The 21,594-nt window shown below is 33.4% G+C and overlaps 1 protein-coding gene and 1 non-coding gene across 3 annotated transcripts; one reads left to right on the top strand and one right to left on the bottom strand.

Annotated features, from left to right (window-relative positions):
• The first annotated feature begins 609 nt into the window (after positions 1-609).
• On the top strand, positions 610-716 carry LOC121223953 (small nucleolar RNA R71). The gene has a single exon (XR_005921419.1). It is a non-coding gene; the product is annotated as a small nucleolar RNA R71 (small nucleolar RNA).
• Positions 717-14,028: 13,312 nt separating this feature from the next.
• Positions 14,029-18,948, bottom strand: LOC107913405 (magnesium-transporting ATPase, P-type 1). Of its 2 annotated transcripts, XM_016841978.2 has the most exons (8): positions 18,605-18,948; positions 18,379-18,495; positions 17,970-18,196; positions 17,662-17,873; positions 17,439-17,541; positions 16,774-17,144; positions 15,594-16,095; positions 14,029-15,388 (listed from the first exon to the last, which is right to left on the bottom strand). In XM_016841978.2, the coding sequence occupies exons 1-8, from the start codon at positions 18,783-18,785 to the stop codon at positions 14,240-14,242; spliced, it is 2,862 nt and encodes a 953-aa protein (XP_016697467.1). In that variant the 5' UTR covers positions 18,786-18,948; the 3' UTR covers positions 14,029-14,239. The 2 variants fall into 2 exon arrangements, with proteins under 2 accessions (XP_016697467.1, XP_016697468.1); XM_016841979.2 differs by lacking the exons at positions 18,379-18,495; positions 18,605-18,948 and having other exon boundaries at positions 17,662-17,890; positions 17,970-18,216.
• Positions 18,949-21,594: the final 2,646 nt, after the last annotated feature.

Genomic DNA, 21,594 nt, shown 5'->3' with positions numbered 1-21,594 from the left:
CTCAATTTGTACCTATTGTAGTTTGGTATTCATTGGTTGCATATCTCCTTTTATTTTATCCATTCTTTGGCCATGTGAGGTATGGTCCATACTCATAGGGTCTTCTCAGACTCTTGATATTTCCGCATATGCGAAGGTTGCTAATGAGGGTTCTGTAAATTTTGCGTGAAATCTTCGCCTCATTGGTTACCTCTCCACTTGGGATTAGGATGAGCTTTCCAACTCAAATTATAAGTGCTGGTATAGGGATTCTCGCCCCTATTTCCCAGATAATTAACCTCCTTGGGTTGGCTCTCAGGGTAGTACCCACTAATACGAGATGATCTATTCATAGATGGTCGGGTGGCATTCATCTCCAAATGGCTCAGCTTCTCAAGAATCTATTGATATTTGTCTTCTTCTTGGAAAACTTTCACCATTGGTGGTCTCGGGTTGTATGTAAATATTTTGACCAACTATATATACAAGTTCATAGCCATGTCTTTAATCAGCTAATAAGCTCCCTCGTAAGTTTCTTTCATGAAGATCCCTCCTGATGCTCTATATAGCTCAGACCTTAGTTTTCCATCCAAACCATTATAAAATATTTTCATTTGTAACAACTCTTGCATGCCATGGTGTGGACACTTTCATAACAACAGCTTAAATCGTTCCAATGCCTCATACAAATTTTCACCCTCAATCTGTCGAAAGTTTGCAATATCGTGCCTCAGATAGACTGTTTTACTTTTCAGGAAATATTTGGTTAAGAATTTTCCCATTAGCTCCTCCTATATCATGATTAAACCTATAGCCTGTCATTCTAACCAATTAAACGCATTATCACATAAGGAAAAAGGGAACAACCGAAGACGGATAGCATCATTAGTGACCCCATTAAATTTAAAAGTGTTGTAGAGTTAAAGGAAACATTTTGGATGTTTATTCGGGTCCTCAGTCATGGTGCAACAAAACTACAGATTACTCTATATCATCTGGATTATAGTCGGCTTGATCTCGAAGTTATTAGAATTTATAGCTGGTTTGTTAATGTTGCCTCGCACAACATCTAGAGTAGGTAGCATCTAGTCTTACAAAGTGCAATTATGTTCTGCCATCGGTTTTGCTATCTACGGCAGTGGTGGTATTTGCTCTATAGGTACTGCTAGTGGTGGATTATGTTTTGATGGATCCTTGAACAAGGGATTTTATCGTGAAGGATCTATGTCTAGTGGGTTATCTTGCAACAACTGCCTCCTAGCTCGCCTTAAGGTTCTTTCCAGTTCAGAGTCTAATTCAATCAGGTCACCCCTGCTTCGAGTCATACAATAAATTAGGAAAAAAGAAATAAAATAAATTAGTAAGAATAAATTGTAAAATAAAAATAAAAATTGTATTTCTAATTTTCAACTTTCTTACTTAGCGTACTAGCATGCAAAAATTAACAATATAATCGTCAAAACATCCCCGACAACGACGCCAACTTGACCATGCCCCAACGTGCGTGCATCAAGGCTTGTAAATATGCAATTAAATATAAGATTTGTAGTGCATTATCTACAAATATACATGTCAAATTGTAATATAAAAGTGTTACAATGGAACATAGGGAAGTATTCCGAGGATAGTACCCAATGGAGGTTTGTCTAAACTAAATTGCAAATTATCACATGAATAAATCTAAATAGTAATAACATACTAATTATATTACGAAAAGCAAATAATAAACAAATGATATAAAAAAATTTAACTTACATCCGTGTTCATGATTAAGTTCAAATTCAGGTTTCAACAAATTAGCTAACAATTAACCTAGTTAATACTTTCATCTTATAAAAAAAATTAAGTGATTGATTTGTTGGGAAATGTGCTCATATTGGAGTAACATGTAACTGTTTTCTATGCATTTGAACAATGAATAAATAAATTTCACATTTCACTGTTATGTCTTTTGTATTTCTGTCTCTCATATTTTACATGCATAACGAAATTGTAACAAGCAAATATAAGCTCATTGATTGTCTAAGTTCAAACTGATGATAAGTGGAATTGTAAGAATGTTTACATTGTAAGAAAGACAACTTACTTTAGGAGATAATCTAAAAGAGTTCGTAATCTCGTAAAAGAATCAAAATGAGCATTTGATTCAAATACTGAGAAGGATTATTATGTCGTCTATAATTCCAATTGAGGAGATTATTAGTCTTAGCTATCGAGTAGTTGACTCCACGAGTAGAGATAGAGATGTATTCATTGACAGAATGATACATTGGACTGGACCGAAGATGAATTAATTCTGAACCTGTTTTTGAATTAATTCACTTGTGACATTCATGGTGTGGTTTACCTAAATCCAGAGTTAGTCATCGGTCATGCGTATGTAACTCATGTGCTTTGATATAAATGGAGGCTTATGCTTTAAAGATGATCGAGTCGATAGCCAGTATGTTAGGTACATGACTTGTAAACGGTATGCTTTATTAGTAATAGTGGAATTCATAGCTAAATTAAAGAGTTAACGATATCCTCTCATTGACATTATGTGGATTCATAAATTAGAACGTGGCCACGAGTTGCTTATTCTCGAATGAGCAATTTATCACTGTAATTTGTAATTTTAACAGTGATCATATTAATCATTAAGAAGACAGAAAAGTGACAATGAGATAAAATAGGATTGTATTGAGTGAACGAATTTAACTCAAAGGAATCAAGGATGTCATATGAGGGTAACACATACATGACGATGTCATTAGACAAAGAAATTGGATGAATTGCTTTCATAAAGAGTATACAACAAGGAGTTTTCAATCATGGTACTTCTTATGGTCTGACTCCATGATTAAGTGATTGTGAATTATCGGAACGATGCTTCTCGACATAATTGCAATTACTAGAGCCTAATTGTATATGTTTGATTGGTCCCTTCGCTAGCTCAACAAAAGCTCGATCGGACTACATTTGAATTAGAAGTAAATTCTACGACTTTGAAAATAATTTAATTGAGTCAATTTATTCGATGTGGAATTAAATTGGGCAGTCATAAAAATTGTTCAACTAGAGAATTTGATTAAAGAATTTTCTTGAAAATTTAACTTTGATCAAGTAAAATTAAATTAATCAAATTAATTAAAATTAATATGATACTTTTGGAAATTAATTTTCAAGTTAGATAATTGGCCCAATGGGTAATTGAACTTGAAAGTTGAACCTGAGATCGTAAATTGAGCCCAAGAGACCAAAATTGAGACCAAGACCCAAAAACTGGTCAAACCGAGCCTAGTATGTGAAACCGGATTGATGGACCAGATCGGTTAGGCCTTCATTGACCCAAACCAAACTAGCTTGGGGTGCCGGCACCTATGACGACAGCATTCCATTGGCCAGAAAATGGTTAGCGACAATGGGTCTTAGGTGGTTGAGCAGTGGAAGAATTATGTTCCTATTGGAACTTTACCAGAGATTTTAATTTCAGATTAACTATTCTAAAAATAATATTATTTTAATTAATTTAATATTAAATTTAATTTAACGTTTATCTTGTAGATTAATATTCTATTAATTTAATATTAAAGTGATTAAGTTTAATCATAGTTGAACTCTCTAAACTCTCCTTATATAAAAAGAGCCTCGAGTCATTATTTACACACTTTAATTCAAGAAAAAGTTATAGAGAGAAAATTCTCTAAAGAAATTATTTCAGAAAATTTTTAGAGATATTTTTCTTATTTATAAATTGACCCAAAAGTTTAGAGAAATTACGAAATTACCCTACTAGTAATATTTGTTTTTTATTTTGATTAAGTTTTTATTACTTCAGATATCACAACCAAGTTCTTGCTTTAGAAAAAAATTTAAAACTATGATTTTTCCCTAAATTTATTTTCCACTGCGTTTTTCAAACATGATTTTCCAAGACGATTTAATCTACTTATCTTTTGACCTGATAGCTTAAATCGGGATGGATCAAGTGGTGCTCAGTAGACTATCCTTTCGGCCTCATCTACCTTAGTTACTTCCTAGGATTGTCAACCCTAGGGTTTCATTTTGCTCAACTTATGCCAGCTAATTTGGAGTAAACCCTAAACCCTTAGCAAATCACTTCTACTTCCACTTGTCAATCTTCCTAGGATTATAGTACATGGCCATTCTAGATGCAATATTCCCTAATCGAATTTTTAGTATTCATAATAAATGTAAAAATAAGAGACGGTAGAAAAGAGATCTAGATCCGAAACTAAAGGTTTGAATATCGCTCCGTGAAACCCTTTGAACCGATGTTGGTTACGATTCGATTGAAGCAAAAATGAAGTAAATAAGTAGAATTGCAAGAAGAAACTGAAAATAAAATTGAATTGAAATTGAAGATTGTTGAATAAAAAAATCTCAATGTAAACCCCTAATTTTAAGAATAAGAAAATTCAAAAATTAAAAGAAGCCTCCTTAATTAAGTCCAGAACACTATCATTTACAGAAGAGTTGTTAGATGACCAAATTAGGCAATTACAAATTGCTAATTATGTTAATTAAGGTTGTATGAATGAAAAACACCCTCCTTCTAATTTATGGTCTAATTACCAAAGCATATACCTAATCACATACACATATCTTGACTTCACACTTTCCATTTCCACAATTGACCAAATAGTTTGCTAAACTTGCTCAAGATTAATATGCAATATGATACTTTACCTTTTAATAAGAGGGAACTCCCATGATCTGGAATGGATGGGCACTATCCATGCCCCTATTGTAATAGCAAGCCACAACCGTTGATTTCGTTGTTCAGCTCACACAAGTTGCCAAAGTGTCTTATACAGATACATTAGAATTGCAACACCTAGCTAAATCTACCCTCACCTTAAATTTCTCTAATATAGGAAGATACATGCAATGAACCTTGTTGTCGAATTTGCTTGGCAATAATACTTTTCCCACCATCCTATGCTTCCAAACTTTGGTGTATCAATACATCTCCTCCATAGTTGCATGCGGTAGAGGGACTGATATGATCAGCCTCTACAACCATATTCACTTCATGCGACACCCGTCTAATCCATTTTTAGTTTCTCCTAAAATAAGATGACTCCCAACAATCCATGGCACTCATACTCCACGTCAATGTTACTGGGTTTGATTATTGCGTGCCCATCGTTTGGAAGGCCAATTATTTAAGTGACATATTCGAGCTTAATAGTCGTTTCCCCACATAGAGAAAATGGAATGTAAGTGTTTTCGGCCTTTATCTTTTTGACAATGCAACAAACAACTCGGGAATGCAAGTGAAATACTTTGTCATTGTAGATGCCATATGTAAACCATCATTCTTAAAGTCTTCCACTATATGCCCATCGGACTTCAAGAAATTTAAATTGTTTTTGACACGAACAATTCAATCATCCCACTTTTAAAAAATCACAAAAATAAATAAATTAAAATTTGAAAAATCTTAAAAATATTTTTGCAAAATTATAAAATTATAAAATTGAGTTGAAAATTTCACCATACAAACAGAGTAGTTGACAATGTGCTCTTCCTGAAACCTTGATTTCATCATTTCTTCACAAAAATAAGTAAAAAATAACAAGTTTTTTAGAGAGTTTAATAGGATTTTGGAGGGAAAGAAAAGAGAAACGAATGGGGTATTTATAGGGAAGAAGTTGAGTCCCATGATTGTTGACTTCCACTATATTTAATAGGTTGGTTCAGCCAACCAAAAAAAAGTTACGGGTCAAACTATTGAACCTAAAATCGACGTATCAAAGGTTTCAGGATACTATTGATTATGCTTTGGAGTATTTCTCTCGTAACATGTATGACACATACTTATATGATTATTTGACATCTTGAACTCGGTACCATTGTATGTTAAAATAATATTCTAAGAAATAACTTTTGGTGGCACACAATTTAATAAATAATATATAGAATTACAATAAAAAAATGAAAAACCAAGGATGACTACTTAAATCTGTCGATAGAATCTAAGAGATGGATATAAAAATGAAAAACCTAAGAGAGGGATGTAAAACAAAGAAAGGGAAAAAGGAAAACAAATAAAAGGGGCCAAACATGGAAAATACAGTTCACGGGGGCTTTTTACTGTAGACTAGCTTTTCTTCTTTTCGGCTTTCTTTTCTATTTTACGAATGCTAGGCTAAGTTGAAAAGTAGGGGAAAGCAAAGAATCTTGCTACCCAACACTCTTATTTTCCTGTCAATTGCATAAAAAGGAGTCTAACAAAAATGTTGATCCTGTCATTTTTATTTCCTTCAAGTTTTATTATATACCCCTAAAAAATTTTTAAAAAAAAAGCAAACCTATAGATTAATTTATCAAACCATAATGTAAACTATAAATATGGAATGGTTAATTAAGTTAATTTTGTAATTAATTAAGTCAAAGTTTTTAAATATTAATAAGAGTGTGTTACATTATTTATTGTATTTATTAAATATATCGTATGTTCAAACTATTGGGTGGTGGATCCAAATACTATTCAATTTTGAATAATTTTTGGATTCCTCGAGGCTCAATCTTATGAGGTTTTTCATTAAACATATTCATTTTTAATATTTGAGAATTTAATTGGGTATGTTTACCGAGTAATTTGATTGTTTAAGACTTTTTAGAGTTTTGAGTCAAAATTAGATGTAAATTTGGTATGTTATTTAAAATTAAATATTAAATATAATTAGATTAGTTAATAAATGTAAAGTTTGAATCATGAAAGTTTCATTTTATAATTTTACCCTTACTTTCATGTTATTTTAAACAATGTTAAATTCTAAATCACTTTGAATATACATATAAAATAGTTGGAATAATTTATGCTACGAAAATATAAATGATTATTATTTGATATGTTTCATTTATTTAATTTTATATTTTAAATATCAATTAAGTACATATATAGGTTCCTTAATATACCAGATTATTATCTAATATCAAACCGTGTGAACGCTTTGTTGGAAAAATTACATTTTATAAGAACTTTGAGGCATATTCTCAATAGGTAAAGGTGGAGAGTTGAATCATAATTTTTTGGTTTCATATTCTACTCCATGAAACCTTTACAACAGTATATCATATGCTCAAAATGGTTGAGTGATGAATGATAAATTGATGTTCAAAGTAAGCTACTTAGAAATATTGTTGAGGAAAAATAAAAGGCTTAGATCCCTCATTGGTTAAATACCAAGTGTGGGATGTGTTTATAATATGAACTCCGTTAAAAAATAATTGAATGATTAAGCTTGTAACCCTACCTTGTGTGAGGAGGGGGTGCAGGTCCAAACCCAATGAGGTTGCACACCTACATGATGTGCGCAATGCGAAATGTTTAGATCGGTCAAGCCCAAAATGGGCCTACGGATATTTTTATAGCCCAACACAAATTTATTTTCCTCAGCAGATTTTGGGGATATTTTTCCATAATTACATCACTCTCCATGCCTATAAAAGGCCATGATTCTAAAGGGTTTTTTGCTACACACTCTTATAATCTCTAAGAATTTCTCTTGCCAAAATTATGTTGTTCTCAAAAATCTCCTTTTTCCATCTTTCGTGTTTTCTAAATATTCCGGTGATTCAAAGAGGCATTGTTCGTTTGATTGATCGTGGTAAAGGTGCTACTACTTCGATCACTGCTATTGTTGTATCCTGAGAGACTTTCGACCAATGTTACTCCAAGTACCGTAGGAGCAGCCAAATCTGTCTTAAGGAAACTGTGTTTCACAGGCCTTACTGTTTTGTAAAATCTCAATTCTCCTTTATTTCAATTGTTTTATTTGATTTTCATATTTGATAAATTAATTATAAATAATTCTTTTCATAATTTATTTTATATGTGTTTATTTTTAATTAATTGTTTTTGTTCGCTACTGTGTTTTTTCTAACAATCTTAAGACAGATCTGTGTTATTTTTTTGTTATTCTTTAATCCGAGACGGACGAAACACCAAGTCGGGAAAAAAAGGGTGAATAAAATTTGTTTCGGGTTTATTCCCACTGTTCAATAGATTTTATTTCGATTTTGATTTTTATTTCCAAAAATAAGTTTTTAAATTAGAATAAAATCTGTTTCGGGTTTATTCCCGTTGTTCAACGAATTTTATTCCCTTTTTATTTTATTTCCAAAACGAGAAATTAAATTGAATAAAATCTGTTTCAGGATTTATTCCTACCATTTAACGAGGTTTTTAGTCAATATTAATTTGTTTCCAAACGATAACTTAATCAAAAAATTATGTTTCGGGATTTATTCTCTCCGTGTAACAGAATTTATTGTGATTTAATTACTTAATTTTGTTTCGGGATTTAATCCTGTCGTTTAACAAAATCAATTTTGATTTTATTTTAGAACTTTAATTCTATCATTTAACAAAATCGAAGAGAAATTTTCTATTCCTTTTGGCCTAATTGTGGCTTTAAATTGCGAATTAAAAAAAATTTATCAATGGTGAAATTGAAAAGACAATATGAGAATGCATGTCTAGAATTGGTTCTTTGAAAGACTTGGTATTTAAGCGTGCCAAGTGCACCACCTCTCTTTTAGGGTTACTTACCTGGTGCATTATTTTATTGTATTTTTTTATTAAACCGCATAAACTTTTGTTTCGAGTTTTATTAGATTCCTAATGTCTAACAAAAGTTGATAATTTTCTAATTCTGATTCTGTTTCTTGACAGAAAATGAAATCTCCCATTAATATTGTGGAAGATATGGACTTATGTGCTGTGATTTCTGAAGTCAACATGGTTGATTCAAATCCAAGAGAATGGTGGCTTGATACAGGTGCCACACGTTATATCTGCTGTGACAAAGACTCTTTTTCTAAGTTGGAACCTTGTGAAAATGGGGAGAAACTTTATATGGGCAATGTTGTAACTTCCAATATCAAGGGGAAGGGTACTGTGGTTTTGAAGATGACTTCTAGCAAAGAACTCAAGCTTCAAAATGTGTTGTATGTGCCTAACATACACAAGAACCTTGTTTCTGAGACACTCATTAGTGTACATGGCTTTAAGATGGTGTTTGAATCCCAAAAGCTAGTTTTGTCTAAAGGGGGAATGTATGTGGGATGGGGATATGTATTAAAAAACATGTGGAAACTTAATGCAATCTCTGTAAAAGCAAAGACAATGAATAAAAATGTCACTTTTTCCTCTGTTTATATGCTTGAGTCATTTGATTTATGGCATAGTAGGCTTGGACATGTTCAAACAAGAGGAGGAAATAAATATTTTATTACCTTCATTGATGATAGCACAAAATATTGCTACGTGTATTTGTTTAAGAGCAAAGATGAAACTATAGAGAAATTTATTCTCTATAAACAGGAAGTTGAAAACCAACTTAATAAAAAGATTAAGATGGTGAGAAGTGATCATGGTGGTGAATATGTTGAACCATTCAGTGAATATTGTGCACAATATGGTATTATTCATGAAGTGACACCACCATAATCTCCTCAATCAAATGGAGTAGCCGAATGCAAGAATTAGACTCCAAAGGAAATGATGAACGCATTACTAGGAAGCTCTGGGTTATCACAAAACATGTGGGGGAAGCTATTTTATCAACTAATTACCTTTTAAATAAGGTTCCTTGTAAGAAAAGGGACAAGACACCTTATGAGTTATGGAAAGGTAGAAAACCTTCCTACAACCACTTGAAAGTATGGGGGTGTCTTGCAAAGGTAATGGCTCTGTTACCAAAGAAAATGAAAATAAGTCCTAAAATTGTGGATTGTATTTTTATTGGCTATGCAAATCATAGCAATGCATATAGGTTTCTTGTGTATAAATCAAAAAATCCTAATATACACAAGGATATCATATTGGAATTAAATAATGTTTCATTCTTTAAAAATATCTTCCCTTGCAAAGCTAGAAAAGTTGACTCAAGTTCAACAAAACGAACTTTAAAGACTATAGATGAAAATAGTCCTGACGAAGCTAAAATTGAGATTGAGCTAAGGAGGAGTAAACAAGCAAGGGTAGAATAATATTTTGGATTGAATTTTCTAACCTTTATGCTAGAGGCCAAACCTCAAACGTATAATAATGCTATACGATCATCTGAAAGTACATCATGGAAAGATGTTATTAAAAGTGAAATTGATTCCATCATACAAAATCATACATGGGAATTTGTGGATCTTCCTCCAAAAATTAAACCACTAAATTCTAAATGGATTTTCAAACGAAAAATGAAGGCAGATGAAACAATTGATAAGTACAAGGCTAGATTGGTGATAAAAGGTTATAGACAAAATGAAGGCATTGACTACTTTGATATTTTTTCTCCAATATCTAGAATAACTTCCATAAGGATGATACTTGCAATTGTCGCTTTGCAGAATCTAGAAGTACATCAAATGGATGTTAAAACAGCTTTCTTAAATGGAGATCTTGATGAAGAAATCTACATGGTACAACTTGAGGGTTCTGTAGTTCTAGGACAAGAAAGAAAAGTCTATAAATTGGTGAAGTCCTTATATGGACTTAAACAATAACCTAGACAGTGACATGAAAAGTTTGATAATGTCATGATGACAAATGGCTTCAAGATTAACGAGTGTGACAAATGTGTGTATGTCAAAACTACCGATGTTGGATATATAATCTTATGCTTATATGTTGATGACAGACTCATTGTTGGAAGTAACAATGAAATGGTAAAATGTACCAAAGGCATGTTAAATTCAAGATTTGACATGAAAGAAATAGGACTAGTTGATGTAATTTTAGGTATCTAAATTAAAAGGTCATTTAAAGGTCTCATTGACTCAATTACACTATGTGGACAAGATTCTTGAGAAATTTAGTAAGGATGATCCCAGTATAGCCAAAACTCTAATTGATACGAGCCAAGATTCGTCTAAAAATAGAGGTGAAAGCATTAACCAAGTGGAATATACTAGGGAGTCTAATGTACCTTATGAGCTTCGCTAGACCAGATATTGCTTTCACTATGAGTAGTTTGAGCAGATTTAAAAGCAATCCAAGGGAAAACCACTAGAAAGCAATTGTGAGGATAGTAAGATATCTCAGCTATATTTGGGATTATGGATTACATTATTCTAGAGATCCTGTTGTTTTAGAAGGTTTCTCCGATGTCAGTTGGATATCTAATATTCAAGATACCAAAGGCACATGGGAAGGAGGAGTTGTGTCATGGAAATCCTCTTGACAAACAATTATAACCAGATCCATAGTTGAATCTGAGTTTGTAGCTCTAGACAAATCTGAAGAAGAGGTAGGATGACTTAAAATTTCTTGGAAGATATTCTTGACTGGCCAAAACCTGTGCCCACAATATGCATATATTATGATAAGCAAGCAACAATTGGTAGAGCACATAATATAATATATAATGGTAAGTCAAGACGTGTGCGTCGTCGACACAATACCGTTAGACAACTGATCTCAAACAGAGTTATCTCTATTGATTTTGTATAATCAAAAGATAACATTGTGGATCCACTAACTAAAGGCTTGAATCAAGGTCAGGTTGATAAAACATCAAAAGGAATGGGACTAAAGCCCATGAAAATAAAAGACACTATGTGAAGGAAAACCCTACCTAGTTGATTGGAGATCCCAAGATCTAGGTTCAAATGGACAACCTAATTGCATAGACCTTGTGAGGTCACTGTGGGGGTACTTATCCCAAGTCTGTTCATATGCTGTAAATAGTGACTAAAAATGGGATAGGTTAAGCAATGCTTTTAATGACCATTGTGTGTTTCGGTGAGCCGAACAACATAAGTCACCTATGTGAGATTGAAGTGAAGCCGCTTCAAGGAGACTATTGGGGCATAGTTCTCTCAAACTCTTGTAGAACCAGGAAATGTTCACGACTATATGAACATAACCATGAGAACTAAAACCTTGCCATTGAGGTACTTAGGTGAGGTATATCATTGTTTACACAAAAGGCAAAACAGTTCAAGGACATCACGTCTACTGGTCAGCTAGTAAAGTAAATATACTTTCGCAAGGGAAGGTTCAAAGGTGGATACCTACCTATCCTATGCAACTGTCAATCGTAGATTCTATCACCACATCGAGTCAATGTTTTTCAATAAAACCATCAATTTTCATTCATGTGAGGGATTGTTTGAAGATTTTTGTTTTATGGGAATTTTGAGGCATATTCTCAATAGGTAAAGGTGGAGAGTTGAATCATAATTTTATGGTTTCATATTCTACTCCATGAGACCTTTACAACGATATATCATATGCTCAAAATGGTTGAGTAATGAATGAGAAATTGATGCTCAAAGTAAGCTACTTGGATATATTGTTGAGGAAAAATAAAAGGCTTAGACCCCACATTGGTTAAATACCAAGTGTAGGATGTGTTTATATATGTGAACTCTCTTGAAGGATAATTAAATGACTAAGCTATGCAGGTCCAAACCCGACAGAGTTGGGGTTCACCCGCACGACGTGGGCGACGCGAAATGTTTGGACTAGTCGGGCCCAAAATGGGCCTACGGATATTTTACCCCAATACGAATTTATTTTCCTCAGCAGACAAAATCTGCTTATATATGGAAACTTATCTTATGGATTTGATTCCAATAAATCTATTTAAATTTAAATTTTTATTTTTTAAATTTTTATTTTTATTTAATAGCACATTTTGGGGATATTTTTTCATAATTACAACTCTCCATACCTATAAAAGGCCATGATTCTGAAGGGTTTTTTACTGCAGACTCTCATACTCTCTAAGAATTTCTCTTGCCGAAATTCTGTTGTTCTCAAAAATCTCTTTTTTCCATCTTTCGTGTTTTCTAAATATTCTGGTGATAGAAAAAGACATTGTTCTTTTGATTGATCGTGGTAGAGGTGCTACTACTTCGATCACTGCTGTTGTTGTATCCTGGGAGACTTTCGACCAACATCACTCCAAGTATCGTAGGAGCGGCCGAATCAGTCTTAAGGAAACTATGTTTCACGGGCCTCAACATTTCGTAAAATCTCAATTCTCCTTTATTTCAATTGTTTTATTTGATTTTCATATTTGATAAATTAACTATAAATAATTATGTTCATATTTTATTTTATATGTGTTTATTTTTAAATACTTATTTTGGTCGCTAACATGTTATGTCTAACACGTTTCCCACCCAATATAAAAAAATTGAATTTCCAGTTAATTATCAAAAATATCTTTTAAAAGATTTAATGATTAATAATGTCAAATAAATAAGTCTCTTTCATACAATCTTCTGTATATATGTGTCGCGGGCTGCAAATCAAAGACCGTTATGAATACGCAAAGAGCATCTCATTGAGGTCAATTGATGAAATAAGGTTTATTTGACCTACTTGAACTGGTCCGAGTTGTGGAACATGTGAATAAACACATTTACTTAAAGCCTTAGTGACCCAGTAAAACACTTAAGAGAAAACTAAGACTACCTTGTTAAATATAGAAACTAATCTTAGAAAATATGTAATCTGATAATATTTGATTTTGTAATATTAGGGGATCATATGAATCAGCTCAACTATAAATAAAGGTGTTTTTAATGATCTCATTCATTGTATTCATCCTTGAGTAATAGAATACTTTTAAATGAATTTACCCAAACACTCTGTGTGCTTTTGGTTTTTTGTGGTTTTTCTAATATTTCGTTGTTCTTTAATTTGAGTTGTTTTTACTTCATTTTCAGTGACTTAAAAAAATTTTATCGAGGATCCTCAACTTACGAGAGTTAAGCACTAAAGAATCATCTAATGTGGCACGAATTACAAAACTAAAATTCTAACCTTACCACGTATGCATGACCATAAACATAATTTTTCACATAAAAACTAGAAAATCAATAGAAGACTTTAAAACCGGACCTTTAAAAATCAAAAGCAAGGCCGTTTAGATATTGGGATAATGATCACAACTAGAACAAGCTCGGCTAACTAACACTATTTATTTGGATTATGATTGAGGTGATGGGTAAAAGAGTGGAATGTTATTGGAAACTCAAAAGCACTGTGATTTTAATGGAACAATTATATCCAATTCAGTAATGTTCTAAAGTAATCTAAACCCATCTTCATTTTGGTTTAAAACAATGGTGTTTACCAGTTTAAGGTGCTGAAGTCCTCAAATTACAGTCAACTCAATCCTGTCAAAACAATGGCAATCTATGTACTGTCACCGCATAATGTACAATGAACAAAAATTTCTTCTTCCTTTGCCTTCTCTTTGTGCAAGCATTGTATCATCCCAACATCTAAACTCTAAAGCCATTTTTTGTACACCACAATGTATATTCTCTTCACTATTTGACCGACTGTAAAATACCCTACGAAAAGCACCACCAGAAAGCCGAAATATGAGAGTGGCAAGTCAGTGAATCCCATGAAATCTCCGATTATTGAGAAGGGTATTGCAATACCAATGGCAGAAATCACTACTGTTGAAGCAAGTACAGGCCAGGAAGCGATCTCCATGATGAAGGGAATTTTCTCCGTACGGATCAAGTGGAAAATCAGAGTCTGCATGAGAAGCCCTTGAATGAAATATGCAGAGCGGAAGAACGATTCATCCAATTTCCCACCAGAACTGTAATAAAACCAAACAAACAAAAGAGTGGCCACATCACAGAGAGTGCAAACAGGACCATTCCATAATATGAACATCGGCAAACTTTTGACAGACCATTTTTGTGGGATTTTGACATAGTCTTCTTCCATCCTGTCCCATGGAATAGCAATCTGACCCACACTATACAAGAAGTTCTGCACAAGGAGTTGAATTGGGGTCAATGGCTCGAATCTGAGTACAAGAGTTACAATGAAGAGTGAAACAACGCTCCCCAGATTAGCAATGACTGACAATTTAATGTATTTCATTGTATTGCCGAATGTCAGGCGGCCTTGCTCAACCCCTGCCACAAGCACGTTTAAGTCTTTCTCAAGTAAAATAATATCAGCCAAATCTTTTGCAACTGATGCTGCTGAATCAACTGATATACCAACATTAGCAGCATCCAATGCGAGTGAGTCATTTATTCCATCTCCCAAGAACCCAACAACATGATTACCTACTGACTGCAACGACTGCACGACTCTCAATTTCTGAGAAGGGGTGAGCCGAGCCAGAACTGTAGCTTTTTTCACTTTCTCGTGAAAGGCTTCCTGGTTCAGTTGCTCCAGCTCTGGTCCAGTAGTTACATGTGTGGTTCTGATGCCAACTTCCTTGCAAATTTTTATTGCTAGAGAAAGTGAATCACCAGTTAATACTTTTGCTTTTACTCCCTTTTCAGCCAATCGCCATAGAGCTTCCTTTGCTGAGTCCTTTGGTGGGTCAAAGAATGCTATAACACCAAGGAACACCATGTCTGATTCAACATCATCTTCATTTTCCATGTTTTGCTTACTTATTTTCTGCAACATGACATAAAACTGTATTACTTACAGGGCTTTAAGCATTGGTTCTCTATAATAGTAATGAAAGTTTGTTCTTGCATACATGTCCCGTTGTACAAGGATGCTTGGGGCTTGAAATTCATGCATGACAAAAGTAGAACAGAATGGGATACAGCCATACGGGAAGAGAAAAGGCAATGGTTTAGAGGATATTTGAACTCACTGTTTGCTGCAGGTTCTTTATTGCAACTCCTATAATCCTTAATCCCTCATTTCTAAGTTCTTCCACCACATTTAGGATCCTATGATGGTGTTCTGCAGAGACAGCTGTTATCTCACCCATATCTACATTCTCCACATAAGAACAAACTTTGAGCACATCTTCAAGTGCTCCTTTGGTTATTATGAATCTGTAAAAGGGTTGGATATTTCTGCCTTCTGGATTAGATTCTGTTTCCAGAATAACCGATACTCTTCTTCTCATGAAATCAAAAGGGATTTCATCAGTCTTTCTCCATTTGGATGGTTGGAATCGGTATCCGTTTGTGTACACAAATGCCAGAATTGCATCATCTAGCGGATATTTCTGATCACTCTTGAAGTAAGAATTCAGGAAGGCAAAATGTAAGACCTTTTCTCTTGGAGCACCCCAGCTATCCAGATGATTAACCATGATTGCACGGTTCATGGTGAGCGTCCCAGTTTTATCAATACATAGAATATCCCTGCAAAATCAAAAAGCAAAAGAAGTATAAGTACCAAAATATTATACTTTCAAAATGGAAAACTTGATGAACTTAGCTTGCAACAACTTAGAACATGAGCTGGGACTCTTCACATGCTAATCTATGCTACTTGAACTCCTTAATTTTCTTAAAGTATCCATGCCAAAAACATGTCTTCCACATTTTAAACATTGTTATGGGTTTATGATCTTCTTAATATAGGAAAGAAATTTAGTATACCTATGCCAAATACATGCCCTATTTAACAATCATTTGAAGTCTGTGTAACTTGGTCTTTGACAACAGAGTGCATTTTTCTGAGGTACTGTGCTTTCTTAAAAATAAAAGTAGATCCATATCTAAAACTCCTGGTTTTAGATTTCAAACGAGTGAAAGCAAGCATAGGTCTCTGACCCTGATTTACAGGTAAACTAATTTTATCATCCTGTGATTTTCAGGGTGCTTTTGAATCCAAAAGTATAACTAAATTCTATGTACTTTAATTATAGTCGTCTTTCACAATTTTCCAATTTATTCAAATCTAGCATCTTAGTTGATGATCAACTCAATTTTCTGTGTCAGTTATCCAACTTCATAACCATTCACTACAAACAATGGTCTACATGGAATGATTTAATTCTTTCAGCTCTATATTTCAGGGAGAAACTTTGGACTTACATGGATCCCATGTCTCTAATGGCAGATAAGCTTTTCACTATACATCTCTCCCTAGCCATAGCAAGTGCGCCCTTTGCAAGACTTGTGTTGATGATGAGGGGAAGCATTTGAGGAGTTAGGGCACATGCAACCGAGATCCCAAAAAGGGTACTCTCACTCAAATCATAAAAGGTAAAGTACTCTACCAATATCATGATTGTGACTACTAGAAGCATTACACCAACAAGCACGTACGATATATGCCGGATACCCTTCTCAAAACTATCTGCTGGTTTGTGCTTTCCAATAGTTGAAAACACGGCACTTATGTAGGTCTTGGATCCAGTGGAGACAACTAAACCAGTTCCAGTACCTGATACCACATTTGTCCCCTGAAATATTAATCGTAACGGTATATACCTCAGCGTATTATGTAGTAATAGTCTATGAGTAAACACATACTAATAGACAACAGTTGGATATTAGCTACACTGAAGTTACCATACTTAAGATTCAAATATGCAAATGACTAAAGGAATTGCGTGATACATTAGCAATATAACTTGAGAAAATCATAATCCTGATTATAATCTTTTTCCTACTTGAGACTCTTAGGTTCTGTAAATGTTGCGGAAGGATTATTACCACAAGGAACAAAAGAGTAATATTGGAACAACTATACCCACCATGAAACAAATATTCTTTAATTCTAGCAACGGAGTGCTTCTATCTTCTCTCGCATCTGCAGTTTTTTCAGTTGGCCATGACTCTCCTGTTAATGAGGACTGACTGTTGAAGAAGCAAGAATGTAAAATAAGGGACTCCACGGATTACCAGTCAAAAAGAAAAGGTCATAAAGGGAAATTTCAAACCTTGAAACAAAGAAAGGGAAGATTTGAAGCTGTATACCTTACAACAAGGTGTTTCGAAGTTAATAGTCTCACATCACCAGGGAAAAGGTCCCCAGGCTCGAAAATGACAATGTCTCCTGGAACAACATCTCTTTGATCAACTTGAACGATTAATTCTGTCTGAACCACCCTCCCTGCACATCTTTGAACTTTAACCGGAGATCTTACATATTCTGAAAGTTGCATGGCTGCTTTTGAACTGCCATATTCCTGGGTGGTGCATAGAACTTAAAGTTGCATACAATTGTGTTTGAATCAGAATTCATAGAGAATTCAGTTGATCGAGAAATTTAAAACGAGAAGTACCTGATAGAATCGAAGGGAGACGCTAATGAAAACCAGTATAAGCATGATGCATCCATTTGGATTATCACTGGTTATGTATGAGAGTGCTGACAACACAATAAGAATGATATTGAAAGGATGAAAGAAGGCGCTCCACAGAAGATGCCACGAGCTTGGAAATGTGTATTCAAGGGGAGTATTTGGCCCATTTTCCTTCAATCTCTTCTCAGCTTCAGTAAAGCTCAAGCCTACTCAAAAGCAGAATTGAGTAAAATAAGCATATCCATTCCCCCGAAAAGCTGGTGAATTGATCAAGGACGCTACTTAATTTACTCATTTTCAAAACATCAAACAGATAACAGGCATATCGATTCAATTCTCTTCCAATCAGCAACGGTAACTAAATCAGGAGAAAAGAAAGCTAGCTAACCTCTTTCTGTGGATCGAACATATTCAAAAGCCATGTATATTTCTGATCTGGCCAAAGCATACAACCAAGAATAAACCTTCTCTTCTTCTTCTGTCTTTGAACCGCCATCAATCTTCTCTAAATATCTCAAACAAAGACCCAAAAATCACAAAAACCCCATCTCAGAAACACTGTCAGAAAACCAAATTAAACTAGTAATTAGACCTTACAGGGGACGACAACTTACTTCCAGACTTAAAACGCCTGAGAAATCCGTAAACCAAATTCGAAAAGAACCCATCCCGATGTTCACCATTGGTATCAGTGTCAGCCCCATTGATGAGATTCTCACGAACAGGGTTGGAAGAAGGGAGGAAGTCATGCTGGGTTCTGAAACTGAAAAACCTTAAGAATTTGAACCTTTCCATAGGAGCAAAACGAGGTGATAGGATAGAAAGGGACAGAGAGTAATGGAGGTGGTAAGTAGATTAGAGGAAATAATGAAGGGCTGAAAGAAAGCATGGTTGAAAAACCAAGGTGATTATTGGTGGGGAGGTTGAAGATTTGAAGAGAAGGTGGAATAGAAAAACTAATTTATCTATGATTAGTATCGACTTTATTTGGACCATTCTGTAGTAGCTTTCATTTTCAACAAATGTGATGCTTCTTTCCAGTGTTATTCTCTCCTGGAAGTTTAGATCTTCAACCACCAAACTTCAAATGACCGTTAGGTGCAGTCGGTATAGGAGGGAATGGCAGTTATTTCCCATAAGGTGAGTAGCAGTTTTTTTGATGGCATAATGACTTATTTGGTCCTCCAACTTAAAAAAAATTATTTTAGCAATCCATTTAATTTTTATTATTTTAGCTTTAGACTTGCATTGTTTGTTAAATCACTTCAAAATAAATGAAAAAGTTCATATTTGTTAACTTTGCTAATATAGCATACATGTAGAGTGCCACATACCTAATTAATTTTTTAAAATTTTAAAATTCAAAAAAAAATTATAATTTTTTAAGAAAAACTTAAAAATTGTTAAAATATATAAAAGGTTATTTTTCGATAATTTTAAATTTTTAAAAAATTATTTAATTGTTAATGCAGCATACACGTGGAGTACCATGTGAATGTCATGTCAGTAAAATTAACAAATTTTAACTTTTCTATCTATTTTTTTTATTGTTTTGACAAACAATATAAGCTTAAGGGATAAAAGCGGTGAATAATTAAATGAAATGCTAAAATAAATTTTTTTAAAAGTTAGATGGACAAGTAAGTAATTATTTTTTTTTCTTACCCAAATATCAACCGAATCTATGCCGACAGCTTATTTAGTTAATTTCACCAAGTTAAATGTGCGACAATTGTCACAATTTTATTATTTCGATTCTAGATAAATATAGTTAAATTTTTATTAGATTAAATATTTAGATAAAAAAAAACTCAATCATAATAATTAAGGAAAAAATTCATATTATATGAAAAAAAATCATAATAAATACATGTGTCGTAATTTGCCTAAATTATGCATTGAAGCACAATATAAAATTTTTAATATAATCAAATCATGCCCTAATACGAATAACTCAATCAAGCAAAAATCACATTATGCATTTGAAAGTTCAATATTTCTTTTTAAAATTTTAATCAAATTAGAAAAATGCATTAAATGCATTAAATATACTGTGTATTCAATTTCCTATATAAGCAATTTTGTCCACCGATTTCTACCACTCAAATCATATACATAATTATAATATTTGTAAAGATATGTTATAAGGAAATTTCCACTTTAAATTATCCTTTTAAATGTACATTCTATAATATAATTAATTTTATATAAAATTAATGGATTAGCCTACGAACGGTCTATGGCACACCCTCCGCTGGAGCCACTGAGGCTTAACCATCTTATACGACTTTAAAGATAGGGATGCCAAAGCAAGACAACCTACGATTTTTGCAGGATTGACTGTCTCTCTCCCGATCGACGGGAGAGAGATGAGAATCAATACTTGGGAATTAAAATACAATATAAAATTCAATGCTTCATTGCAAGTGTGATAAGTCAATTATAATATTTGTAGTGTTACAATAGAACATTGGAGTATTCTAAGGATCAAATCCAAGAAAATTTTGGATTGAACAATTTCTAAATAACATGCATGTAAAATAAAAAGTCTAACCAACTAATCAACCAACTAATCACAAAAAATTATATTACGGAAAAGCATGAAATCAAGATAAATTAATCTATTTTACTATATAACTAGTGAGGACTTGTAAAACATGCAAAGTTACAAAATTAACAATTAAATAACAAACAGTGATTGGTTAATATTGATGTGGTTCATTACTCTTTGAACTAGGGATCCAAATCGCTTAAACTCCTAAAATTGCTCCATTTTACCTCTCGGTCTCCATTTTACCAAGTTAGACAAATTAATTCGGATTATCTCTTTATCTCACCGGTTAACTCGGGAATAATGAATTGGTACCCAAAAAGATTTCCACTCGGTCTCACTTGCCTACATGTTCCATTAGGGTCGTTAGTCCTAAGTTTTTAAGTTCATTCAAATTACTCCAATTTATTACGATTTGGTCCTTCATCCAAAAACCAGTTGACCACATCTCCATCAACCAACCCCTTAAAGGTTTAGCTACTAATGCTGGAAATAAAATTAACAACCATGAAAATGAAAAACAAAGATTCCATTAAAGCAAAGCTTGAGAAAAATATAAAAGTTGAGATTTTTATGCATGAAAATCTAAAAGGCATGTAATGTAAAGCATTCAACAAGAAAATCTAAAGCAATAAACATAAAAGGAACAAACTTTAACAAATGCAAAGTAAAAGAAACTGAAATACATTAAACTAAATCTAAAAATGTCTTACAACCAAGGTATAAGGACTAAAGGTGCAAATAAACCTAAGATACAGTGATAACTAACTTAACTAACACTAAAAACAACTAAAACAAGAAAAAAACTTGTTGGGAAATGTAAAATCTATAGCTAAGGAAATGAAATTAAGAAACCTTAGAAAAAGAGGAAGAGAATCTAAGAGAAAACCTAATAAAACTAAGTCTAAACTAAGGTAATGTGACCTGTCTTTCTCTCCCAGCCAAATTTTGGCTAATATAGCAGCTATTCTAATCCAATTTGTGTGCCCAAAATACCCTTGAACGAGCCTTCAATGATTGGTGCTTTGAGTGGACAAAGACTACCCTTTTTGT

Source organism: Gossypium hirsutum, chromosome D11, assembly GCF_007990345.1.
Source record: "Gossypium hirsutum isolate 1008001.06 chromosome D11, Gossypium_hirsutum_v2.1, whole genome shotgun sequence".
Classification (NCBI taxonomy): Eukaryota; Viridiplantae; Streptophyta; class Magnoliopsida; order Malvales; family Malvaceae; genus Gossypium; species Gossypium hirsutum.
This window is presented reverse-complemented; position numbering and strand designations above follow the sequence as displayed.

Bases quoted from the DNA above. Each gene is read 5' to 3' on its own strand.
- LOC107913405 (XM_016841978.2), bottom strand. From the start codon at position 18,785: ATGGAAAGGTTCAAATTCTTAAGGTTTTTCAGTTTCAGAACCCAGCAT. The intron at 18,496-18,604 runs GTAAGTTGTCGT...TGAGATATTTAG, and splicing joins CAGGCGTTTTAAGTCTGGAA to AGAAGATTGATGGCGGTTCA. The intron at 16,096-16,773 runs GTAAGTCCAAAG...TTGATTTTGCAG, and splicing joins ATTAGAGACATGGGATCCAT to GGATATTCTATGTATTGATA.